This window comes from Emiliania huxleyi (genome assembly GCF_000372725.1).
Source record: "Emiliania huxleyi CCMP1516 unplaced genomic scaffold EMIHUscaffold_265, whole genome shotgun sequence".
NCBI classification, from domain to species: Eukaryota; Haptophyta; order Isochrysidales; family Noelaerhabdaceae; genus Emiliania; species Emiliania huxleyi.
The window spans coordinates 102141-126911 of record NW_005200049.1 but is presented as its reverse complement, the minus strand read 5'-3'; the positions used below and the strand labels follow the sequence as shown (position 1 = coordinate 126911).

At 68.3% G+C, this 24771-nt stretch overlaps 6 protein-coding genes across 6 annotated transcripts; 3 read left to right on the top strand and 3 right to left on the bottom strand.

The window, feature by feature from the left end:
• Positions 1-42: 42 nt before the first annotated feature.
• Positions 43-1734, bottom strand: EMIHUDRAFT_238321 (hypothetical protein; the record flags this gene model as incomplete). The annotated part of the gene is made up of 2 exons (XM_005777183.1): positions 43-976; positions 1061-1734. 2 exons carry the CDS (start codon positions 1732-1734, stop codon positions 43-45), a joined length of 1608 nt encoding a protein of 535 aa, XP_005777240.1.
• A 1502-nt stretch (positions 1735-3236) lies between these two features.
• Positions 3237-4673, bottom strand: EMIHUDRAFT_238320 (hypothetical protein; the record flags this gene model as incomplete). The annotated part of the gene is made up of 3 exons (XM_005777182.1): positions 3237-3432; positions 4318-4379; positions 4482-4673. The coding sequence occupies 3 exons, from the start codon at positions 4671-4673 to the stop codon at positions 3237-3239; spliced, it is 450 nt and encodes a 149-aa protein (XP_005777239.1).
• A 4349-nt stretch (positions 4674-9022) lies between these two features.
• EMIHUDRAFT_115816 (hypothetical protein) lies at positions 9023-10662 on the top strand (the record flags this gene model as incomplete). The annotated part of the gene is made up of 3 exons (XM_005777181.1): positions 9023-9704; positions 10068-10126; positions 10594-10662. The coding sequence occupies 3 exons, from the start codon at positions 9023-9025 to the stop codon at positions 10660-10662; spliced, it is 810 nt and encodes a 269-aa protein (XP_005777238.1).
• Positions 10663-14117: 3455 nt separating this feature from the next.
• On the top strand, positions 14118-14999 carry EMIHUDRAFT_238316 (hypothetical protein; the record flags this gene model as incomplete). Its single annotated transcript, XM_005777180.1, has 1 exon — positions 14118-14999. The coding sequence occupies one exon, from the start codon at positions 14118-14120 to the stop codon at positions 14997-14999; it is 882 nt and encodes a 293-aa protein (XP_005777237.1).
• Positions 15000-16471: 1472 nt separating this feature from the next.
• EMIHUDRAFT_115814 (hypothetical protein) lies at positions 16472-17956 on the bottom strand (the record flags this gene model as incomplete). The annotated part of the gene is made up of 1 exon (XM_005777179.1): positions 16472-17956. The coding sequence occupies one exon, from the start codon at positions 17954-17956 to the stop codon at positions 16472-16474; it is 1485 nt and encodes a 494-aa protein (XP_005777236.1).
• Positions 17957-18333: 377 nt separating this feature from the next.
• EMIHUDRAFT_115813 (hypothetical protein) lies at positions 18334-24562 on the top strand (the record flags this gene model as incomplete). The annotated part of the gene is made up of 11 exons (XM_005777178.1): positions 18334-18837; positions 18909-18984; positions 19094-19752; positions 20841-21113; positions 21284-21384; positions 21567-21633; positions 21712-22011; positions 22214-22336; positions 23008-23049; positions 23535-23748; positions 24165-24562. 11 exons carry the CDS (start codon positions 18334-18336, stop codon positions 24560-24562), a joined length of 2757 nt encoding a protein of 918 aa, XP_005777235.1.
• Between the last annotated feature and the right edge of the window lie 209 nt (positions 24563-24771).

Sequence of the window (24771 nt, the reverse complement as noted above, 5' to 3'; positions counted from 1 at the left end):
CAGCATGTACCTCATCCCCAAAGCGGTCGGGCTGTTGCCGCCCTACTTCTTCATGGCCATGGCAACCAGCCCCGCGCCGAGCAAAACCGACACGGCGCCAGCGCCCGCAACCGCCTTGTGCAAGCTCGAGATTTGGCTCTCGTAGATGTCCTTCATCTGCGCCTCGAGCATCTTCGACTCGTTGACGCGGTCGACGAGCGAGTCGCGCGATCCCCCCCGCACCGACTTCCGCGACGCCCCGTGGTGCTCAAACGCCCATTGAAGCTCGGACTTGCGGTCGCTGGTCCCGCTGTCCCGCTCCGGCCCGGGCGTGACGCCGTCCAGAATGAACATCTTGTTGGACTTCTCGAGCTTGCGGATGAAAGCGGTGTCCGCCTCCACCACCTTCGGGTCAGGGTGGCTCAGGATGCAGGACCCGGTCGAGGTGAGCAGGTCGATCGTCTTGACGATGTTGTCGCCGACGCCGACCGCCGCATCCATCGACGAGAAGCTCTTGAGCTTTTCGATCTTCTTGTAACCGGGGCAGCCCACGACCTTGCCCTCGACGTAGCTCACAAACATCACCTCGAGCCCACCGGCGAGGAATGGGATCGGCGGGATCGAGGGGATCGCCGCCCACCTCTTCGGGTCGACGTAGGCGTCGATGGCGGCCGTCACCTGGTTGTAGCCTCCCGTGAGGCCCGAAGAGAGCGGCATCCAGGCGCCGTTGCCGCCGTGGCAGCGGCAGTTGACCTCGACGAGGCAGGGGCCGTCCTTGGTCATCATGATCTCAGAGTGCGTCGCCCCGTTTGTGATGTCGATCGCGTTGATGGCGCAGCGGGTGTACTGGATGATGGACTGCGCCTCGGGCGCGTCAAGGGGGATGGGCTTCATGCCAAAGTAGACGAACTGCGAGCCGTTGGCGAGGCGCTTGTCGTACTTCCAGAGCATGATGGTCTTGTGCTTGCCATCCTTGGAGACGTGGTCGCAGACGTACCTGAGCGGAGGCAGAGGGCGGGGATGGAGCGTGACGGGGCGGGGCCGGTGCCTGGCCCGCCGCACGAGGGTCGTGGCGGCGCACTCGTCTCCCCGCAGGAACTCCTGGACGAGGACCGCCGCGCCGACGGAGCCGATCGCGCGCTGCGAGTTCATAAGCAGGTGAAAGTGCGCCTTGGCGTCCTCCTTGCTCTTGCACATCTTAACTCCCTCTGAGCCGGCAGACTCGACCGGCTTGACCACAACAGGAAAGGTCTGCGAGTCGACAAACGTCTCGACGGGCCCCTCCCACTCGGTGCTGGCGAGGCCCTTCACCGCGCGAATGCCCGAGTTGCGGAGATTGTCCTGCTGAATCTGCTTGTCCCGCCGGTTCTCCATCCCGTTGGCGATCGAGTTGCCCCGGAAATTGAGGTACACGCAGAGGGCGTCGCAAACCTTGACACCAGACTCACCTCCGCAGATGATTGTGCTGAGCGTCTTGGTGCCACACGCCTTCTTGACCGCGGCCGCAATCGCCTCGGTCCCACCCTCCGGCTCGTACACCTCCGCCAAGTACCCGATCGACTTTCTCCACGCCTTGACCTCAGCTGGGACATGCTCCTCGTTGCCGCCGCACTCGTTCGTCCAGAGCGCCATGACTGCAAAGCCGCGCCGCGAGAGGACCACCGACAGCATGCCGCCGGTCGAGAAGGGGTCCACGACCACCGCAACCTTGGACGCCGTCTTTGGCGGCGCGAACGAGGAACCGCGTTCTTCCATGACGATGTGAGTCGCCGGGGTTCAGGGGGCCATGCAACTGAACGGGAAGAGAGAGCGAGAGAGGAGAGCCGAGCCTACGGGCAGTACGTCGGCGGCGTGAGCGTCGAGACGAGGCAGCCGGCACGCTCTCTCGCGTCCTCGGCGCTCGGACTGGAGCCGGGCGGCGATTGGCGAGCAAGCGACAGCGGGTCGCTCTCTTGCCAGAAGAGAGGGAGGGCGGTCGCGCGGGACAAGGGTGGGGAATGGGCAGCAGCGGACGCGTCTCGCGGCTTCCTCGATGGCAGCGGCTGTACCTGCGAGCGGGAGTAGGCAGGCGGTGCGAGGCCGAGGGGGGTACAGCCGCTCGCGCCGCGAGAGAGGGCGCATCGCGTGGTGGGGGTGGTGAGGTGAGGCGGCGGGTTCCGTGAGCAATAGGCGTCGCGGGGGTCTAGGCGTGCTGCTCGCGGCGGCATAGTCGGGCGCAATGCGGCGCGGCAAGTGCGAGCGGACGAGCTTAGTGGAGGGCTTCCTTGGATAGAAGGCCGTCAGCAGAATGTGGGGTACATTGGGGGACATGGGGTACAGTTTTCCAAAAAAAAAGAACGAGAGATTTAGCCGAGAACGAGCGAGATCTAGCCGAGCTCGACAAGCACCTGGCGGTGGTGCTTCGAGCGTGGTCCGTTCCTAGACCCTTCCATCCTGGACCGTTCCTGGAGCCCTCCTGGTCCCACCGTTCCTGGAGCATCGGCTGGAGCGGGTCGATGGCGGTCCTCTCGACGGCGGAGCGGTGCAGCAGCGACCCGGTCGTCGCGCTGCGCCAAGCCTCGCCGAGCGGCGCGCCGCGGTGGTACGAGCCGGCCGCCGCCGCCTGCCGCTCCGCGCCGCCCGCCGCGCCGCGGCCAGGCAGCAGCGCCGCGTGCCGGGCAGAGGGAGGGCCTCCGCCCGGCGCCGCGCCGAGGCGCGACAGCGCCGAGCGCGCGTTCAGCCAGCAGTCGACGGGCAGGACGCGCACCTGCTCACGGGCGGGGCGGTGAAGGCCCTCCGCAGCCAGCAGTCGGCGGGCGGCGGGGCGCGCGCCGAAGCGCCGACGCGAGAGACGCCGTCGAACGCGGGGAGCAGCAGCTCCTGGCTCAGCGCTGCGCCCTCGCCGCCCTCCTCGCCGCCTCCGACCCCCCACGCCGCGCCCGCCGCCGCCGGCCAGCCCTCGGCCGCCGCGCGCGCCGCCATGCGGTTCGCGACGGCTACCGCCTAGCGGGTCGAGCGAAGAAGAGGGCGGGCGAGAGGGAGGCGACGACCGACGTCTCGCAGTAGCGCGACCAGCCCATCGAGGGGTCGTCGGCGCCTGTCCAAGCAGCGAGGCGTGAAGCGACGCCGTCCACACGCGCACCGCCGGCGCCCGTGAGGGGGCCTCGGGCTACCTTAAGGTACCTCGGCCGCATCTCGGCTCGGTCTCGGGCTACGTCTCGGGCTACGTCTCGGGGTACGTCTCGGGTACGTCCTCGGGTCTCGGCCACGGGTCTCGGCTAGGCTTGTCCCATGATGAAGCCGTGGGCGGACTCCTCGTCCCACCCGTCCGAGAGGAGCTCGAAGTCAGAGTCGAGAGAGGCGAGCTCGAAGGGAGGCGCGCCCAGCACCGCGTCCGCGTCCGTGCACAGCAGCTCCGCGCCCGAGGCGAGGAGCGCAGACAGGGCCCGCCACTTGAGGGCGAGAGGCGTGCTCCTGTCCACAGCCGGAGGCGTGAGCAGGCGCGGTGCCGCGGCGCATGCCGTCGGAGCGAGCGCGGCGTGCGCCCAGCCGCGGCGGCGGACGGCGCGGGAGGGAGCGACTCGCCTGAGGGGAGGCGCGGTGAGGGCGGGGCAAGGCGCGGTGAGGGCGGGGCAAGGGGCGGTGAGGGCGGGGCAAGGGGCGGTGAGGGCGGGGCAAGGCGCGGTGAGGGCGGGGCAAGGGGCGGTGAGGGCGGGGCAAGGCGCGGTGAGGGCGGGGCAAGGCGCGGTGAGGGCGGGGCAAGGGGCGGTGAGGGCGGGGCAAGGCGCGGTGAGGGCGGGGCAAGGCGCGGTGAGGGCGGGGCAAGGGGCGGTGAGGGCGGGGCAGGCGGAGTCGGCAGGCGGAGTCGGCAGGCGGAGTCGGCAGGCGGAGTTGGCTGGCGGAGTCGGCAGGCGGAGAGGCGTCGGGTTGACGTCGCTCGCGCGGCTGGGCAGTGGGAGGAGGGCGGCGGAGGAGGGCGGGGTCGCGGCTCGCCTGCTGCGAGGTCGGCGATCGCGGGCGGCGGCGCAGCTGCGGCGGCGCAGGCTGCAGCGCCGTCCGAGGCGGCGCCTGCTCCGAGTGCGAGGGCGAGGAGAGGTACCTGGGTAGCAGGTGGAGCAGGCTTGTGCAGGTGGAGCAGGCTTGTGAGGCGCACACTCCAAACTCGTGCGAGGGCCCTGTGCGAGGAGGGGCGCCTTGAGCGCCGCCGCCGAGGAGGAGAGCGTGGCGAGCATGCCACCCTGGCCCGCCACGAAGGAGGTGACCACAAGCCGGCCGCCGCCTCCGCCGCCGCCGCCACCGCCGCCGCCGCTCTGCAGGGCGGAGGCGAGCGCCGCGCAGAGGACGCTGCCCGCGACGCACGTCCCTCCCGGGAGGAGCCGCAGCTGCCGCTGCCGCACCGCGTCGGGCGTCGGCCTGCAGCTCTGCGGGAGAGAGCCGGAGAGGGCAGATGCGCGGGCAGCGCCGCCGGCAGAGGAGGCGGCGGAAGCGGCGCCGGCACCGGCAGCTGCGCCGGGTTTCACCACCGCCTCGCGGTGGGAGGCTGCTGACGGGACTGCCGTCTCTGCGACCACAGTCTCTCTCTTCATCCGCGGTCGGGTGGGCGGCTGGCGGCGGGAGTGCAGCGAGGCGTCGAAGAGCGTGAGCGTGTAGTTTGCGAGGACAAGGAGGGCGAGGCCGGTCGCCGCGAAGGAGTAGAAGAGGCAGGAGGCGCGCATGCCGGTCGGCAGAGACCGGTGGATGCACAGATCGGGCACAACGTAGGCAGCGGTGCCGGTGGAGCGCGAGCGTCGCCTGCCGCCGCCGCCGCCAATCTTTCGAAAAGAATTTAAACAAGACAACTCTCTCTCACAGCACACAGGCTCGACACAGGTGCGAACTGGCGCGTGCTAGTACTATCACCGGCACACCACCGGAGCCGCCTAAGCGACTCCGTTAAGAACGGCAATGCACTTCGCTCCGTGCACAATGCCGCTGTCCCCGCACGCTAGCTCGTTCACCGTCTGCCACGCCACGGCGGTGTGGAGAACGACAGACAAGCGCTGCATCTGCAGCCCGTGCCAGTTCTTGGTGGTCCATGTGACCTCATCGAGGTGCTGAGCGTGCGAAAGTTTGTTACTCAGCTGGTCCGCCGCCTGCCGAAGAATTCTGCGGACGCCGTCCCCGAAGCCGCCGAACGTCTCGAAGTCGAGCAAACGCAGGTCGCAATTCTTCTCCCGCGCGAACCGGTAGTCGCCCTTCTTGTAGGGGGCCGTCACAGGTGCCCCCGCCTCCGCCTCCCCCTCACTCTCCCCCTCCTCCTCTTCCGCCGCCGCCGCCTCCGCCTCTGCATCCTCCGCCTCCCTCCCCCCCTCCCCCCCCCCTCCGGCCGCGGCCATGCAGCATGCCCTAACACTAAGTCGAGCAGCGCCCGCTCGGTGTTGCCGAAGGCGACAAAAGCCCCCTTCCAGCCGAGCCGATCGCCACCCTTGCACGTAAGCGAGCTCGTGAGTTTCAAGTCGCCAACGAGGCGCACATGCCCTTTGCCGATGTTCGCCGCCGCCACGTCAGGTTGTTTTGGGTTACTGTAACTGAGGTGTGCAGTCGGCTCCATCTCGATGAGCATGCCCCACGCCGAGCGAAGGGTCTTGACGAGTCGTTTGAGCAGGTATTTGTGTCGTGTCGCGTGCTTCGCACGCGGGTTGACCATTGCGGCATCGCCGAGTTCTTCGTGCGGCTTGCCGTTTGGCGCCTTCTTGCCCGCCTCCACCGCCTGGCAGGCAACATCGAGCGGGAGGCCGAGGCGGCGCTGAACTGTAATGCGCATCGCCCACGTCTCCATCTTCATATCATCCCGCATGGGGATCGCATTCAGGAAGGCGCCAGCCCCCTCCTGGCTGACTGCGACGAACCGAATCGCCTCGCGCCAGCACTTGTGGTTCTTGCACCTGCCAGTCTTGTAGCGGCCGCCCCGCCGGGATGCCTCGCTGACGAAGGCGTCGGCGAGGGCGAGCCAGTTGCGATGGTGTATGCCGACGGTGTACCGCCGCTGCGCCTGCTGTAAGAACTCGCTGGTAGACGAGAACTCCGAAAGATCCAGCAGCTCCGCCGCCGGCGTAAGTTTGGGCGGGTGGTAGCGGCGCCGTGGCACCGCCTTGGTCTCCTGGAAGGGCCCGACAACGTCTTGGTATAGCGTGCGCCCGTCCCACTCGCGCCACGTCTTGCCGACCTGGTCGCGAACGGCGCGGAGGCGTTTGTGAGCCTCCCAGAGGGCACGGTGGTGAGGGCGGCGGGGCGGGGCGCGGCGGTGCGGTTGGAAGCGCCGCGGGCGGTCCGTAGCGTCGCCGGAACCACGCGACCAGCCGCGAGTTCCTGCCATCTCGTCGCGTTGCACTCGACCTCGCCCTTCCTTCTCGGAATGCGGTAGAGGAGGGGCTCGCCACTCGCCCCGACGCGAGCGGTACCGCCGGCCGCGCCGCCATTCGCGCCGCCCGCAAAGGAAGCAGCGCAGCCGCCAGCAGCGCCGCACGCGACGCCCGCAAAGGAAGCAGCGCAGCCGCCAGCAGCGCCACACGCGACATAGCCCCCAGCGTAGCTCGCGGCAGCGCAGCAGGAATGAAGGGTGGAGTCGTCCCGGATGCTCTTAGAGAGGCTGATACCGGTACGACAAGGACAGCGACAGAATGGCGTTGCGTCACAGGAGGAGCAGTGGCGGCAGCAGAGGGCAGAGGCGGCAGAGGCAGGGGCGGCGGCTGCGGAGGTGGAGGGGGCGGAGGAGGTCGAGGCAAAGGCGGAGGCACAGGTGGGCTGCTGCTCGGGCTGGCTCTGGGCTGCTGCTCAGGCTGCTGCTCGGGCTGCTGCTCGGGCTGCTGCTCGGGCTGCTGCTCGGGCTGCTGCTCGGGCTGCTGCTCGGGCTGCTGCGAGGGCTGCTGCGAGGGCTGCTGCTCGGGCTGCTGCTCGGGCTGCTGCTCGGGCTGCTGCTCGGGCTGCTGCTCGGGCTGCTGCTCGGGCTGCTGCTCGGGCTGCTGCTCGGGCTGCTGCTCGGGCTGCTGCTCGGGCTGCTGCGAGGGCTGCTGCGAGGGCTGCTGCGAGGGCTGCTGCGAGGGCTGCTGCGAGGGCTGCTGCGAGGGCTGCTGCGAGGGCTGCTGCGAGGGCTGCTGCGAGGGCTGCTGCGAGGGCTGCTGCGAGGGCTGCTGCTCGGGCTGCTGCGAGGCGAGCCTTGTGCCTGGAGGTCGGGCCGTGGCAGCAGCAGGAGGCTCGGGGACCAGGCTGTCGCGTCGCAGCGGCCGGCCGGGAGAGCTCTGTTGGGGTTGGCGCTGGTCTAGGGCACCAGAGCGTCGTCCATCAGAGCGTGGCCCACCGGCCGGCAGCGCGTGTACCGAGCTGAAGTCCGTGCGACTGGTGCCTTCGGCAGCGGCCGCGGGCGGCTGCAGCCGCTGAGGATCTCCAGGTCGGCTCCCACGGTGGCAGCCGCCAAGGGCAGCCACCATCGTGGGGACGCGCGAAACTTGTACGACAAAAGAAGGAAAGAATTTAAACAAGACAACTCTCTCTCACAGCACACAGGCTCGACACAGGTGCGAACTGGCGCGTGCTAGTACTATCACCGGCACACCACCGGAGCCGCCTAAGCGACTCCGTTAAGAACGAAAAGAATTTAAACAATAAAGAGGCGTACGAAAAGAATTTTACCTCTGGGTTGAGAATAGACACCTCACTTAGATTGCCATACAGACATGGGTGCGAAACAACGACAAGACCAAGGCACGGGCAGAGGAACGAGAGAAGAATATAGGGTGGATAAAGCGCCTGTTCACGGCATGGAGGGTGAGCCACACCGAACGTACCGAGCGAAGAGCCGAACGGAAGGAGGACGGGGAAGATGACTCCGAGGAGGACGAACCAGTGGAAATTCAGTTGTCAGATGTCAGGCTGCTCACCCACGTGCACCGGGATTCGAGTTTGCCGGATTCGAGCAGCCAGGTCGAGCATCGGGAAAGCATGATTCGGCTTGCCAATGGGCCTAGATGATGGTTAGCTTATTGGTCTGCTTCTCGTACGAGAGCCTGCCCTTAATATAATTGTCAAATTGAGCTTTTCCACCACTCGGCTGTACCAGGGCGGCGAGGTTGCCGAGGGCGGCGGCGGGGGTGGTGGGGTCGGGGGCGACGGCGGCGGGAACGGTGGGGGCGAGGCGAGGCTGGTCGAGGTTGAGCGTCTGCTGACGGAGACGGCGTGGCTCGCCGACCTCGAGGCGGCGGTGAGGCCGGCGCAGGCGCGGCTTCTGCTGCTCTTCGGCCTCGACCCGCCGCGGGCCGGCGAGCGGCAGCCGGGGGAGAGGGCGGCGCGGGCGGCGCCGGAGCCCGAGGAGGAGGACTCGTACGCGGCGCTGGTCAAGGAGCTGGGCTACTGAGGGGGAGGCGGGTGCGGGGCGGTCGGGGCGGCGCGGGCAGCAGGAGCGGCAGTGGCCAGTGGGACAAGCAAGCCTCGCCAAGTCCCGTCAATAGGAAATCTTACTATGTACGCTAATGCGGAGTGCGAGGGCGGGCCGCCGCCGCGTCTTACTTACTGCGCGTAGGGCCTTAGGGGCCTAGAGAACACAACCCCCTCTCCCTTTTCTCCCAGTAAGCTAACAGTACATTTTGAGCGTGAGCGCCAAAATGCCGTCCTCCCATCCATCCTTTGGCTTCCATGTTTTATTTCTTTCTTTAGCAGTGGTGTACCTGTGTTAGTGCCAGTGCGCGCCAGTCCCGTGCCCATTTTTGTGAGTGTTGTGTAAAATTCTTTCTTTAGCATACAACAACCAAAACTCTTAGCATACATGTACCTGACCGGAGCCGTAAACGGAAAAGAAAAAGAGCAGAAAGGCGCGCCGCCGCTCGCGTAGCCTCGCCGCCTCCGCAGCTGAGCAACTGGGCGCCCGCTGACCGCTGACAGGGCGGAAGTACTGTATAACCCCTGGGCGTTCGAACGCTCGGTGGCGTAAAACCTCCTATTTGCGCCGTGTTTTGCTCCCGACCGAAAGCTGGGCGAGTGCGCACAGCCATCGCGGCCGCTGCGGCGCCGCCCAGCGCGCCGCTCGCGCTGCATGGCCACCGTGCAGCGCCACCCGCGCAGCGCGGCGCGGCGGCGGCTGCTCGTCGCCTTTATCGCCGCGCGGGTGATTGCATCACTCCGCAGGCTCGTGGTCCGCAACAGCGCCCTGCGTCGGCAGCTATCGGGCGTGCTATTCAAGCGCTCGGCGCGCTTTCCAATCTTCTACCCCCCGTGCGACTGCAAGCTCGAGGCGCGGGCCTTCATCGTCGGCGGAGTGGCGCTTCCGCTCCACTCGATCCGAGGGATCACGGTGTCGGACGAGGCGCGGCACGAGTTTGAGCTGCACACGACGGGGCCAACGTACGAGCTGCGCGTGCCCAACGGGTCGCGCGACTTCGAGTCCTGGGTCGTCGGCCTCCGCGCCGTGATCGCCGAGAAGAGGAGAGGCCTCGCGCTGGCGGGCGGCAACCGGCGAGCCGGCCGCGCGGGCAGCGCCGCGCCGCCGCCGGCGACGTCGGACGCCGACGTGGAGGAAGGGTGGGGGTGGCGCGCCCCCGAGTCGGGCCTGGCGCCTCAGCAGCTAGGGCGCCGAAACCGGGGGTCGCCGCCCAGGGGAGGGCCCGCGCCCGCGTCTCGCGTGCCCGCGCCCTCCGCATCCGCGCCGCTGCCGCCGCCGGTTGTCGCGGCGCAGCGCGGCAGCGGCTGGAAGCCGTTTAGTCCTGAGCTGTCGCGCGGTGGCCGGCCCCCCTTTTTCCTGCCGCTGCACAGGTGCGCTCTCTCCTCTCTCTCTCTCTCTCTCTCTCTCTCTCTCCCTCTCTCTCTCTCTCTCTCTCTCTCTCTCTCCCTCCCTCCCTCCCTCCCTCCCTCCCTTTCCCTCCCTCCCTCCCTCCCTTTCTCCCTCCCTTTTTCTCACCCTCTCTCTTTTTGCTCTTTCTCCCCCCCCCCCCCCCCCAAACAGGAGGGCCTACTTCCTTCAACTCCATTGTTCCCTCTGCCTTTTTTTCAACCTTTTTTTTATTTTTAATTCACACTAATTAAGTTTGGGCCCCCCCAAATTCCCCCCCCCCCCGGCCTTCCCCTCTTTCCCGCGCGAAAAGGGCCGGCGGCCATATCTCCCCCATATCTCCCCAACAGCGGGTGGACGCTGGACCGCGAGGTGCGGAGATAGGGGGGGAGATCGCGGGGAGATATGGGGGAGATACGGCGAGATACGGGGGAGACATGGGTGGACCGCCAACTCTGAAGCGGAGTCCGTAGTCTCGTACCCCAACCAGCGCTCGAGAGGACACGGACTCCGCTGTACACCGCCGCACGCAGCCGCATGCAGCGGTGTTCCCTGTGCCCTGGGCTTGCCCTCGTATCCACACGGTGCTCGTGAAGACTCACACAAAAGCACTACCCCGGGGCCCAACACGCACAAGCACAGGCAGTCGAGAAGGGAGAGAGACAGCGGCGGCAGTCCGAAGGCAGCGCTGGGTCCCAGCAAGGCGAATGCGAGGACGGCCTCTAGTGTGAGGACTCACACCACGCCTGCCACCTGCAGCCCGGCGGTGGGGGGAGGATCACTCTTCACACACACACACACACACACACACACACACACACCGCCGCCGCTGCGAACAGGCCCGCAACTCGCCGGCGCTCTCCTCTGCGGGCGGGCGCGGCGGCTGCTGCCGCGGCCCTGGGCGCTAGAAGCGGACATATCTCCCCACATCTCCCCACATCTCCCCACATCTCCCCACATCTCCCCACATCTCCCCACATCTCCCCACATCTCCCCACATCTCCCCACATCTCCCCACATCTCCCCACATCTCCCCACATCTCCCCACACCTCCCCACACCTCCCCACATCTCCCCACATCTCCCCACATCTCCCCAGCGCTCGGGCAGGAGGCGTCTCCCGCTGCCCTCCGCCGTATCCGCCCCCCCTCGTACTCCACGCCGGTGCTCTGAAGCCGCTTCACAACACCGTCCTCCCTGCCCCTCATGCCGGCGCCCTCACCACGCAGGCCCTTGGCCCATGCGCGTCGTACTCGGCCTGACCGTGCTCCTGTTTTGCTGCAACCGCATGCCGCCGGCCGACGCGCACACGGGGAGGCGAGATCTGCGGAGATACGGGGAGAGATGCGGGGAGATGCGGGGAGATCTGCGGAGATACGGGGAGAGATGCGGGGAGATGGGGGGAGATGCGGAGGAGATGCAGGGAGATGTGAGGAGATGTGGGCAGATGTGGGCAGATGTGGGGAGATCTGTGGGGAGATCTGTGGGAGATGTGAGGAGATGCGGGGAGATGTGGGGAGAGATGCGGGGAGATGCGGGGAGATATGGGGAGATGCGGGGAGATGTGGGGAGATGCGGGGAGACGTGGGGAGATGTGGGGAGATGTGGGGACCGGACTTTCTGCTCCTCAGGGGCACGCCGTCACCGCCGCGCCGGCTCCGCCTCTACCGCTCCTCGGGCGGGCAGCGAAGCCTAGACGCGGAATATCTCCCCGTATCTCCCCGTACCTCCCCGTCTCTCCCCGTCTCTCGGCGCGCCTCTACCGCTCCTGTGGCGGGCAGGGGCGCGGAAGACGCGTTGTATCCCAACCAGCGCTCGGGAGGACACGGACTCCGCATGCATTGTATCCGCCCCCCTCGTACTCACGCGGTGCTCTGAACACACTGCACAAGACTCCCTCCCAGTCAGCTAAAAGTACGCACGCACAAGACCGCCCTCCCGCCCTCATGTCGGCGTGTCCACCACGCAGGCTGGGAAGCGCGAGCGCGTCGCAGGCGCGCAACGCGCCGCAGGAGCTCCAACCGCGAGATATGCCGCAGCAGCTGCGGGCCGCGGCGGCAGCCAGGCCGGCTGCGGCGGCGGCGCCGCCGCCCGCTCCCAGACGATGGTCTACGCCGTCGAGGAGCCGGCTGGCGAGTACAGAAGTGGGCCCGGCCCCCTCCTGACCCGGCTTGCCGCCGGGGAAGCGGCGGCGCTGCAGGCCTTGTGTTTGCGGAGCGCCTCCGTCCACATTACTTATTCAGCGCGGGAGGGCCGCGGCGTGGGTGGCCGGGGCGTGTGCCTTCTCACCCTTGAGGTAAGAGTGCGGGAGGGGGGGGTCAATCGGTGGATGAGGTGTGTGTGAGAGGGTCTTTTCTCGCAGCTGCGAGACATGCTTTCTCGGAGCGGGGCATCCAAAACAACAGGGCGGAAGGGAGGGGTGACCATACGCGCAGCGCAGGAGGGGTGCCCCTAAGGGGGCACAAAGGTAGCTCAAAGGGGAGTGAACAAGACGCCGCACAGGCGACGTGCACGCTCGCCGCCTGCGCTCGCCGCGTCGCTCTCTCCCTCCCCTTCTTTGCTTGAAGTGGCGCCTAGAAGCCGAGCCGGCTCAGCCACCCACCCGCCGTCCCTGAGGCTCTTGGCGGGTCGCCAGGAATGCGGCGCAAAGCATCCAAACCCGTCTGCTCGGAAGCTTGCACTGTCAGGCTGTGGCGCCTAAAGCCTAATGCTGTGGCGCCTAGAAGCCGGGCCTGCAAGGTACCACTTTGGGACGCTCGCGGCACCGGCCAGCCGGACGCGCGAGGAACCTGCGGACGCTCACTGGCACCGGCGCCGAACGCGACGGACGCAGAGAGGCACCGCCTTGGGCAGACGATTACCTTCCTGGTCAGAAGGTCGCCGGGAATGCGGCGTAAAGCATCCTGCGCCTGGGTGACGGCGATAAACTACCTTCAACCAGCCTGGGTGACGGCGATAAACTACCTTCAACCAGCCTGGGTGACGGCTCAAAAATACCTTCAACCAGCCTGGGTGACGGCTCAAAACTACCTTCAACCAGCCTGGGTGACGGCTCAAAAATACCTTGGCCACGCCTGGGTTAAAATACCTTGGCCCCCAGCCCCCAAATACCGGACCAGCCCAAGGTGATGGCTCTAAAATTCCAGCCAGCCTCGGTGATGGCTCTATAATATACACCTATATAGGTGAGCCGTCGGCATGGCACGCTGGCTTCGCTTCGCTAACACGCTGGGGGCGCTCGAGCTCCTCGCCGCCGACGTCTGCGCCGCGGCGGCAGCGCGCCCGCATTGCCTGGCGCCCGACGATTTGGCCCGCCAGTTCATCCTGCTGTCGCGGGCGCTTCACCTCTTCGTCGACCGCGCTCGCTCGCCGGCCAGTCTCTGGCGCGGTCCGCTACCGCCGACGGCGGCTCGGCGAGCGGCGCTGGCGCGTGCCTCGCTCGGGCTCGTTCGCGCCGCGGCGGCAGCGCGCCCGCATTTTGCCTGGCGCCCGACGATTTGTCCTGACAGTGGCCCGTCGCTCCCGCTTCGAAGCGCTGCCGCCGTCAGCACAAACCGCCGCCACTGCCGTCGCGCCCTGCGCCAGTGCGGCGGGGCGCACCTCCTAGCGCCCAGCTGGGCCTTGACACGGCATCCTACCGTCGGGGCAACTCAGCTCAACGATTGGGTGAATTCCGGATGACTGCGCACGTAGTCGCGGTACCTGCAGAGGAGCCGATGGAGGTTCGGGCGCATCAGGGCTCCGAGACGAATTCAAAGCAGGGAGACACGAAAGCAGAATCGCGACAGAGGCAGGCGGGAAGGCGCACTACCAACCAATTCGAGGTAGTGGCCTCGGTGGTGGGGATGGTCTAAAAGAAAGCGCGCGGCACCCCTGGGTTCGGGTACATGGGGTAGGGGAGGGTGGGTTCGGGTACCGTGGGGTAGGGGAGGGTGGGTTCGGATACCGTGGGGTAGGGGAGGGTGGGTTCGGGTACCGTGGGGTAGGGAGTGCGCGGCGCACCCCTTCTCGAGGCGGAGCGAGCAGAGAGCCTTGAGGCCTGCATGCACTAGCCCGAGCGGCTCGCCTGTTCACAGCTGGACGAGGTGTGAAGAGACGCTGTTCACAGCGAGGGCCGAGGCATGCATGCACGAGCCCGAGCGGATCGCCGGCTGCGACGATGGCCTCGTACACGTGAGCCGCCGACTCGGTGGGCACAAAGAGCTCGTACCCCAGCTCGCCGACCTGCGTGCTGAGTACACCAACCTCAGGGCGGGAATACAAAGCCGAATGGCGAATATACGGCCGAATTGAACACGTGTCAGCTCGAGCAATAGTGGATGGTCGTGCCGTGCCGCATGCAATGGCCAACGGCGTGGCCTCATATGACCATGGCCCTGGCGGTGCTCGCCGCCGGCCCAGCCTGGCACGTGGCCGCGGCGCCGCCCTCCGCGCCGCTCATAGGCATCAACTACTTTGCTGGCTGGTGGACGGGGCCAGGCGACAAGTGGAAAGAGCCGTGGAACACATCTGTGGACTGGCGCCCTCTGTATCCCGGACGCGTGCCGCTCATCGGCCAGTACACGACCGAGCAGTCCACCATGGACGGCGATATCGTTGCCGCGAGCAGTGCGGGCGTGGACTTTTTCAGCATCTTGTGGTACGATAACTACCCATGCGGACACCGCGCTCCGGGCTCTGGGCACCTGAACGACGGCCTGTCGCTGTTCATGTCGAGCAAGGAGGCGCACCGCATGCAGTTCATGATCGAGTGGTGCATCGCGCTACCGTTATTTGGGGTGCACTCTGATATGGAGTGGCAACGTATGGTGCGCGACGACTGGCTGCCGGCGTTCAAACACCAGTCTTACCTGCGCGTTGGCGGTGCGTTGGTGTTCAAAGTGCACTCGGGGCCAGCGTTCAAAGTCAACTCCTCCGCCTCCGACGCCGTTGTGTCAGCGCGGCTCGACTTTCTGCGTCGATTGGTGAGAAATGCCGGGCTGGGTGAGATGATCATCGGCGCCGGGTCGACCATCACGGACACGAGCGACCCGGCCGAGTGGTGGGGTTTCAGTTACAACTTCACAAACGACTATGCTGGGGTGCTGCACGACGACCCGAAATGGGCGGGCCGTGTACTGCCGTGGCGAAACGAGTCTGCCTTTGTACGTGAGTGGCGGCGCAAGCAGGCCCGCGCAGCAGCACAGGCCAACCCGCGCCGCACCTGGACGAGGCAGAAGGGAACGACGCGACAGAGGAGGAAATGACAAGGGAGAGAACGACGAGAGTGGGACGACCGCGAGGTGGCATGAAGGTTGCAGCGAGAGTCGGAGAGAGACTGCGAAGAGAGATAGGAAGAGGCAGACTCCCTAGGGTGGGCGACGGCTAGCGCACCACACACCTCTCCTTAAAATCCCTGTGTGGTGGCGGCGTGCCGTCCTCCCCCATCCCTCCCTTGGGTTGTCTGTTTTCTTTCTTTCTTTCTTCTCAGGCCCACAGACATCCCGCACACTCGCCGCACACCCGCCGCCCCCGCGCGCGCCCCGCCCCGGCAAATCTCTTTCCTACTCACCCATCGCATCTCTGCCAGCGCAGGTTTTAGGTTTGTTGTTGGCAAATCAAGACACAGAGCTCACACAGAGGTCTTTGTAGCCTGGCGTTTGTGCCCCGTTTGTGCCGCGTCCCGTGCCCCCGAGTTCATTTTATACTCACACAGAGGTTGATCTGCCGGCCGTTGCAGTTGGCCGTTGTGGTCCTTACCATACCCGGACACACACTTTGTCCCAGTATTGCAATACCCGGCCAAGCGAAAGTTGAATGCTCGTCGTTCGCAGCGTCAGTCGCCGGTTCGAGCGCAGAGGAGGAGGAGGAGGAGTCGGAGGAGTCGGTGGAGGTGCGGCGGTCGAGGCGGCAAAGGTCGCAGGTGCTCCCATCTAGCGACGAGTCGGGTACAATGCCCGAGCCCGTCCATCTCAATTTGGCGTACAGACCAGACGACTTTTCGATGACCTATCTGGGGGAGGGCGCCCTCTGGAGGTACTCGGCGTGCCCGCCTCTCCGGGTGGCCATCGATTCTGGCGTGGCGCTGGCGATGGCGGCGTCGAGGCGTGCGTTGGCGACCTCCATGGCGGCGGTGAGGATGGCCGCCGCTGCCTCTCCTTCCGCGACCGCCGCACCAGTGGCAGCGCCCCCTGCGGCGGCCGGCGCGGCCGCTGCTTCAGCGGTCTCGGCGGCGGCGTCGCCCGCCACGTGCGTAGAGGATGACGGTGGCGGCGAGGGCGGCGCCGAGGGTGGCTGCACGCAGGTGCGGTTGGCGATGGTGGGCCCCGTGTAGTTGGCGACGGCAGGCCCCTCGAGAGCTGCGGTGCTCGGCGCGTGCGCGGGCTCTGCGCCGGTGGGCTCGCTCGGCGCCGCCTCGCCCTCGCCACCTGCCCCGCCCAGCGACAGGTCCGCGTGTGCGCTCGAGCTGCCAGCGGCGCCAGAGCTAAGTCGGGGCGGCGGACGCGGTCCCCCGAGGCGGACCTCCTCCACGTCTGCTTCACGGTAGCGGCCATTGAAGAAGACGGGCATCTCCGAGTGCAGCGCCCCTCCGCTCACCCATTCGACGTGCCACGAGCCATCGACTGGCTCGACGGGGCCGCCGCAGCAGTCCCCCAGGCAGTGCTGCACCTTCGCCGACTTTTATATTACCCAAAAGCTAGGCTACACAACGCCCTCTATGTTGGGTCAAGGCGGGCGCCTAGAAGAAAGCGCCGCCCCCCGAGGGGGAATCCCACCCGTACCCCGAGCCCCCGTCGAAGAGCGCGTCGAAAGCGTCGTCGCCTTCGTCGTACTCCTCCGCGTCAAAGCACCGGACCGGCTCCCCCCGGCCGTGCTCCCTTGCCCAGCGCATCTGCCGAACATGCGCACGCTGCTCCTCGCGCGCCCTCTCCTCCGCGGCGCGCGGCGTCCACCCGGTGGACGCCAACAGCGACTCGAGCGTCGCGCGATAAATCGCCTCGCCTTCCTCGCGTGATACCACCTCGCCCGCCTCCTTCGCCACCGCCTTCTTCCCACGCCGCGATAGCTTCTCGCCGCCCTTGCTCGCCAGCGCCGGCGATGCCGTGGCGCGCCCACCGCGCCCGCGCGCCCGCGCCTGAAAGGTAGCCCTGCCGTGCCCGACGTCCCCCCGCGCCCGAAGGATGACCCGCGCCTCCTCCTCCGTCACGGGCGTCTCGCGACCCCCTCGCGCCTGGAGGATAGCCCGGGCCTCCTCGTCCGTCACGGGCATCTGCGTCCTGTGCTGCAGGGCAATCCTCAGCGCCCGGACGCGCTTGTCCTCCTCGGCCGTGGCCGCCGCGCTCGCCTCCGCCGCCCCAGAGCCCCCTCCTGCCACCGCATCCTCCGCGTCCGCGCCGCTGTAAGTAGAATCCGAAGCTCCGGCGGACGCAGCAAGTGGCTGCGAACTGTGCCCGGTGTCGGTATGGCGCGTCGCTGAAGGATCGGCAACAATTAGGGTCTTCGGAGCGCGGCGGCCCGCCTCGGCGGCGGCAGCGGCGCCCTCCACCTCCTCCTCCCCCCCCGCGGCGGCAATCGTCCCATCGCCGCTAGCCGGCAGCGCGGGCGCCACGGGGTCCATATAGGCCCCCGGGGCGCCGCCTCCGGTTCCGCCTTCCGCGGCCTGCGCACTGCAGGCGCCGCTGTCCGCCTCTTTGGGGCGCGCGCCGCCGCGGCCCTCGCCGCCAGCCGCGGCCCCGCCGCCGTGCTCCTCGCCAGCGGAGCCACTCCCAGCTCCGCCGCGGGGGCCGCTTGCGGCAATCGCATGCCCGTCTGCGGCACGCGCGGCACCCTCGGCAGCGTCCGTACCGCCGCCGCCGCCAGCGCGCTCGCCAGCAGCACCATCGCCGCCGGCCATCGCGCTGCCGCCCGCCTGCGCGCCAGTCGCAGCCCCAAGCGGGGGCTCGACCAGAGACAGGGAGGCAAAGGATGACAAAGCCGCCTCAGCCGCGTCGCAGCTGTTCAGGGCCGGCAGGCAGCGGCACAGCTGACGTTGCACGGTCTTGCCGAGGCCGAGCCCCTCGAGGCCGTCCTCGGCGACCGCCTCGAGCAGCGCCGCGACGTTGCCGACGTCCTGGGCCAGCAGCTGCGGCACCACCTTACCGGAGACGAGCGCAGAAACGCGCGCCCGCTCCAGGAGGGCCGCGATATCCTCGTCGAGATCGATGGACGGCCGCGAGGCCGCCATCACCGTGGCGCCCGGCCGCGCGGCCCCGGGCTGCGGGTCTGTGCTCGCCGGCGGCGGTGGAGCGAGAGGGAGCGAGCAGTGTTGGGCGACTTTTATTTTCCATGGCGCGAGTGGTTGCGACCGTCTTGTCCCCACCCCGCTCAACGCAAACACTGGCCACCCTGCCTCCCATGAGACTGCTCGGGTCAACGCCGTCGTCGTCATCGTCGACGGTTCCAGCCCTCTCTAGCCTTCCTCCTCTCCCAGCGCCGCTTCACGCACGCAAGTCGCAGGCGCGGCGTGGCGTGGTGGCAGTGTGCGGCCTCGTGGCTGTGCACCTGAGCCTCGTATGCTCGCTCGCCAGCGCCGCAAAGGTCAGCTGGGCTTTCCCGGCGCTCATGTGCATACTCGCCGCCGTGGCGCTCGGCTGCCTGTGCTGTGTCCTGTGGATCGACCCTGGCACCGTCCACCGCAGCTCCTCGACCTGCCTACCTCTTCCGCCCGAGGTGGCGGCGAGGCTCGAAGGCGGAGGAGAAAACCTCGCCGGGCTCCGCAACCCCGTCGCCGGCCGTGACACCTACTGCGTCCGCTGCTGCGTCTGGCGGCGCGCCGGCGACGGCTCACCCCACCACCACTGCAGTGTGTGCCAGCGCTGCGTCTCTGGCTTCGACCACCACTGCGGCGTGCTCGGCCGCTGCATCGCCGGCTCGGTCGTCCCGTGGCGCGGCAGCATGCCCTACCTTCGCCCACAGGAAGCTTCCCGAGAGCAGCTTCCGATCCGTTCGAGCCTACCTGTAGGCAACATGCCCTACTTTCGACTCCTCCTCGGCATGCACTTTTGCGCGACTGCGGCCTCCGCCACCGCCGTCGCCGCCGCCGTCGGAGATGGGCTGGGCTGGCCGGTGGCGCTTGGGGGCCGGGAGCTGGCTGTGAGTGAGGACAGCGTCTCGTTCACGCGGCTAGCTGTGAACAGGTGGCGATGGCGGTCAGCGGCTGGCTCGCTCTCGCTCTGCTCGCAAACTGCGCGCCGCGCTGCTGCGGCCGGGGCGGTGCTCTCCACTACCAGCTGCACCGCCTCTCCAGACTACTGGGCCGACGCTGCCCGCCTCCGGTACTGCACTGTGAACGGCGTCTGGACACGCGTCCCGCTGTGAGCAGGCTGCCGCTGCGTGCCTCCCGTTAACGACTTCACCGCGGCAGACGCGCGCAGGGCGATGGTCCAGCTGTCGTCGCCACCGCCGCTGCGTGTGGCGGTTGCGACGCGGGTTGCGGGCGACGTGGAGGCTGGCGTCGCCGCCGAGGACACGACGGCGACCCTTCTGACCGCCTCGCCCCTCACACCCTCAACCAATCTCTCCTCGCCTCCTTCCTCGCCGCCTCCTCCCTCGCCGCCTCCCTCGCCTCCTCCTCCCTCGCCGCCTCCCTCGCCGCCTCCCTCGCCGCCCAGTCTCGGCGTCGCACTCCTCGACGACCTCAAGCTGCGCGCGCGCTCTGCAGTGCGCGCCGCGTCAGCGGCCGCCGCCCGCGCCGGCCTCGCGGGCCATGGCGGCGGGGGAGGCCTCGGGTCGGTGCGCTGGGAGGTGTGCCCCTCGCTGGAGGGGGCGGGGTGGGAGGCGGCCGCCGCATCCTCGCTGCTGCAGAACGGGTTCGTGGTGCTCCGAGGGGGCGGGCAGCGGCTGCACGCCGCCTCTTCCGGCCAGGCAGGCGCGCAGATTGCCGCGTGCACCTTGGTGCCGCAAGACACTTGCGAGGCTTGCGCTACGGCGGCGGAGGCGCGGCTCGCGTGCTTGCTCGCCCGAGCGCGGGGGAAGGGCAAGGTTCGAACTGCCCTCCCCCTCCGCCCTCTCGCCTCTCCCCTCCCGCCCCTCCCCGCGCGCCCCACCGCCTCCAGCGGCCACCCACGACACACGTACACGACACGCGTCCACAACACGTCTACGACACGTCCACGACACGTCCACAACACGTCCACAACACGTCCACGGCACGTCCACAACACGTCCACGGCACGTCCACGACACGTCCACGACACGTCCACGACACGCGACCGCGCCACGTCCACGACACGTCCGCGACACGTCCACGACGCGTCCGCTAGGACCCGTCGCGCGAGCCGATGCGCTGGGCCGACCTGTGGTCCCAGAACGCCTCGCAGCGCCGCTTTGACATGCGGATCCTCCGACACGGCTACGACCGAGCCCTCGCCGCAGACCACGCCGCCGCGGACAGCGCCGCAGACCACGCCGCCGCGGACAGCGCCGCAGACCGCGCCGCCGCGGACAGCGCCGCAGGCAGCGCCATCGACAGCAGCGCCGCAGGCAGCGCTGCAGACAGCGCTGCAGACAGCAGCGCCGCCGACAGCGCCGCGGACGGCAATGCCGCCGGCGCCGCTTGCGAGGCTTCCTTCGCCAGGCTAGCCGGCGCCGCCGAGGCGGTGGCGCGCCCCGTGCTAGACGCGGCGGGGCTCCGCTGCATCCGCGAGGCGCCCACTCTGCCCGCCGCGCGGCCTGCCCTCTGCGAGCCTTCTCGGACCCGTCTCGGACCTGTCTCGGACCTGTCTTCGTCTCAGGTGGACTCTGTCGGCTGCGTGACGGCGCTCCCGGGAGGGAGGCACCAGCCGTGGCACTTCGACGGGGGAGAGGCGGGCCCGTGCATGCCTTCAGCCGAGAGGAGCCGAGAGTGCCCGAGGGGACCCGAGAGGAGCCGAGAGGAGCCGAGAGGAGCCGAGAGGAGCCGAGAGGAGCCGAGAGGAGCCGAGAGGAGCCGAGAGGAGCCGAGAGGAGCCGAGAGGACCGGAGAGGACCGGAGAGGACCGGAGAGGACCGGAGAGGACCGGAGAGGACCGGAGGGGACCCGAGGGGACCCGAGAGGACGGGAGAGAGGACCCGCGAGGACGGGAGAGTAGGCGGGGCTCGTCAACGCCTTCATCCCGCTCGTGCCCGTCACGCGGCACAACGGGGCCACCGAGCTCCGCCCAGGCTCGCACCGCTTCAACGACCCGCGCACGGTGCCGGTGGCTCCCGAGCTCGCCGTCGGCGACGTTCTTCTCTTCGACTGGCTGCTGCTGCTGCACCGCACGCCGTGGCGACGCGAGATCGCCCGAGATCACCCGAGATCGCCCGAGAGTAGGCTGCTGCTGCACCGCGGCCGTGGCAACGCGACGCAGGGGAACCGGCCGGTGGCGTACACTGTCCTCAGGGCGGCGACCGCCCGAGGCAGCGACGCCTTGCGGGGCAGCGAGGCCCTCTACGCCAGCCGGAGGGCGGGCTTCGCGGCGGCGGCGTCTGCTCTTCTCCGCGTGCCTCCGCCGAGACTACCCGAGATTCCCCGAGATCGTGCCGAGATTAGGCGGCGTCTTCTCCGCACGCGTCCGCCGCGGAGGCTTCGGCCGATCTCGAGCAAACCTCGAGCAGACTTCGGCCGGCTCTCGGCCAGCTCGAGGCGGCGATGTCTCGCCTCGGCCCCATCGCCCTGTCGCTCGGCCTGCCGAGATGACCCGAGATGACCCGAGACGACCCGAGATTAGGCCTCCCCGTCGCCCTGTCGCTCGACCTGGCTGCATTGCGCGTGGCCGCCTGCGGTGTCTCGCCGCGTGAACGGCGTCTCTTCACGCCTCTCCCACTGTGGACAGGCGCGTGACCTTGTGGTCTTCCGTCGCTCTCGCCCTCGTCGCCGCCCTCACGCTGAGCGAGTCCGAGGTATAGCGCGATCATAGTCATATGAAGAGCTGATGCTGCTGCTGCTGCTGATGCTGATGCTAATGCTGCTGCTCACAGGGCGCCTGCAGAGCCCGCCTCGCCACCGCCTCTCTCCGCTGGGCTCTGCCGGTCGCGGCAGTCTTCGCCCTCCCCGCCCTCGCCCTCGAGCTGCATCTGCGCTGCTCCGCCGGCAGCTACGTGCAGCTGAGCGTGGCGGGTGGCGCATACCGCCCGCCGATCGACCGCAACATCGCGAGACGCGGCAGCCGCACCAGAGCCGCCCTCGCCGCCGCCGCCGCCGCCGTCGCCGCCGCGGCGGCCTTGCTGGGCTACTCGGCGTGCTCGGTCGTGCCTCCCACCGCGCTGCTCAGCGTGCTGGTGGCGCAGGCGCTCTTGCAAGCGGGCAATCTCGGGTAATCTCGGGCAGTCTCGGGCAATCTCGGGTTCCCCTCGGGTAGTCTCGGGTTCCCCTCGGGTAGTCTCGGGTGATCTCGGGGTTTCCTCGGGTAGACTCGGGTAGTAATCTCGGGCGATCTCGAGTGATCTCGGGTGATCTCGGGTGATCTCGGGTGTGGCGCAGGCGCTCGTGCGAGCCTTCCCCGCCTTCTCCGCCCCGTGGTACTGGGCGGCGCACTACGCGTGCACGTGTGGCGGGCGCGAGGAGTGGCGCCGCCCGGCCGAGGACGCGGCGGCGGCTGTGCAAGTGCGAGCGGCGTCTGTTCACACGCGCCTGGCTGTGAACACAGGTTCTGCTCGGCCGAGGAGGCGGCGGCGCTCGCGTCCAAGCCCCTCCTCGACCAGCTGGAGCGCTTGGCGCGAGAAGAGGGGCCGCGGGATTGCGGCGGCCGCGGCGGCGGTGATCCTCGCAAGCCCGAGAGGCCCGAGATGACCCGAGATGACCCCAGAAAGACCCGAGATGACCCGAGATGACCCGAGATTAGGTGGTTTGCGCGGCGAGCAGGCGCCCCTCGCAAGCCCTGCGGAGGGCGTCGCCAGCGTCCTCGTCCTTGGCAACGGCACCAGCGCGCTGGCAGACGAGCTAGCTGCGAGATATGGGGAGATCTGGGGAGATCTGGGGAGATGCGCTGGCAGACGAGCTAGCCGCCTCGCGCCCTGTCTCAACAGAATTGAAGAGACGAATCTCTCTCTCTCTCTCTCAGCAGACAGGCTCGACGCAGTCAAAAGAGACCCGAGGCTGCAGACGCAGGATACCTGTGGGCAGGCGGACGAGCTGGCCGCCGCGTGCGCCGGCCGCCAGGACCCGGCGCGCGTGCTCGGCCACTCTCGATGCCTCACAGATCCCACCGCACACACCCCTCCCTCTCCCTCTCCCTCTCCCTCTCCCTCTCCCTCTCCCTCTCCCTCTGTCTGCAGCCCTCTCGGATCTGGCAGGCGGGCTGCCGCGCCGTCCGGCCGGTGCGTGTGCTGGCGAGCGACGTGTCAGCGAGCCTGGTGTGGTCGATGCGGCTGCGGTCGATGCGGCTGCGGCGGCGAGCCCTGCTCTGAACAGCGTCCCTTCACACCTCTCGCTCTGAACAGCTCGATGCGGTTGCGGAGCCGTCCTCTCGTGGATTGGGTCGTCGCTGACGCGCGGCGGCTGCAGTTCGACGCAGGCCCCTCGCAGCGCATGGCGGGCGGGCAAGGGCGCGTGCGTGTGAACGGCGTCTCTTCACGGGGCTGGCCGTGAGCAGGCTCGCAGCTGATGGTGGTGGACAAGGGCGCGCTTTCGGCCGTCGCCGTCGGCGGCGTCGCCGTCCACGCCGCTTGCCTCGCCGAGGCGCGTGCTACCTATCACCCTCTCCGCTCACCTCCGCTCCTCTCTGCTCCTCTCCGCTCCTCTCTGCTCACCCCCGCCCGCCTGCTCTCCTCGCTCTCTGCTCACCCCCACTTGCTCTGCCGAGGCGTGGCGCGTGCTGCTCGAGGGCGGCTTCCTCGTCTCCTTCTCGCTCGGGCCGCCGACGGCGCCGCCCCCGTTCCGGCAGGCCGAGGCGCAGGGCGCAGCCTTCGAGGTCGGGCCGCCAGTCACAGTCGCCTCCTCAAAGGCGGGCGAGAGCGTGCTCTGCTACTTTGCGAGGAAGGTGGCCCGCGGCGGGCCGGCGGGGCGGGTGGACTGCGGTGCCTCCGCCGTGGCGCGGCCCACGACGGCGCCCTTGCGCGGGCCCGTGGCACTTGCAGTGCCGGTCCAAGTCTAACGCCTGACCCTCGCTGACCCGCTCAGCTCATGCGCGTGCACATGTGTGCCCCTGCATCTTTGTGTGACAGACACTCAGAAAGAAGACAGATCTACAGTGACAGGCATGTTGGGACACAGAGGCTACAACAGTCACCGACAGGCCGCTTTGCTAGAGCCGTAGCCGTCCGTACGGCTCTAGTTTCGAGAGGGAGAAGCTCGCTTTTCCTTTTGCGCCGGCGCGCGGGCGTGCAGAGTATTCAGCCCTACTCCGAGTCCGAGTCGGAGGAGGAGGAGCCGAACTTGTTCTTGAAGACGTCGAGCCAGAGCGACTCGCCGGTCTTCTTGTTGTACATGTAAGGCTGGCCGGTGGTGTTGCTCGTGTGCTTTGCCCATTCCGTGCCGGGCGTCCGTGCCGGGCTCATGGGCGGCGTGGCGGGGGGCGTGCCGGGCGAGGCGGGGCGCTTTGCCTTGCCGCTGGTGGGCGACCACGCCCGCCAGGGGCAGTCGGGCTTGCCGCGGATGCACTTGCCCGCCGTCCCGTCCTTGGCGCCTGGCGTTCCGCACTTGTGGCAGGCAAAGCGGCGCGAGCCGGGCGAGGCGGACCACGAGAAAGACTCTCCCCGCTTGAGCTTCGTGTGGAAGAGCTTCATCGCGGACTTGGCCTTGCCGAGTCCGACGAAGGCGGTCTTGCGAATCATCGGCAGGCTCACCCGCCACTTGCGGTTCTTGCGGATCGCGCGCACCTTGGCGGCATAGGCACCGGCACCGAAGGACTTGTCGATGTACGCGGCGTCCTTGACCATGCCGTCGGCGGGCGCGGCCTTGGGTGGTTTGGGCACGGCGACCATCAGGTATGTGCGCTTGACGACGACCGTCGCGCCGATGGGCACCTCGTTCGCCTCCCACGACTTGGACTTGTCGAGTTCCCGCTCGCCGTGCATGATCTTGGACTCGCCAGTCGAGCC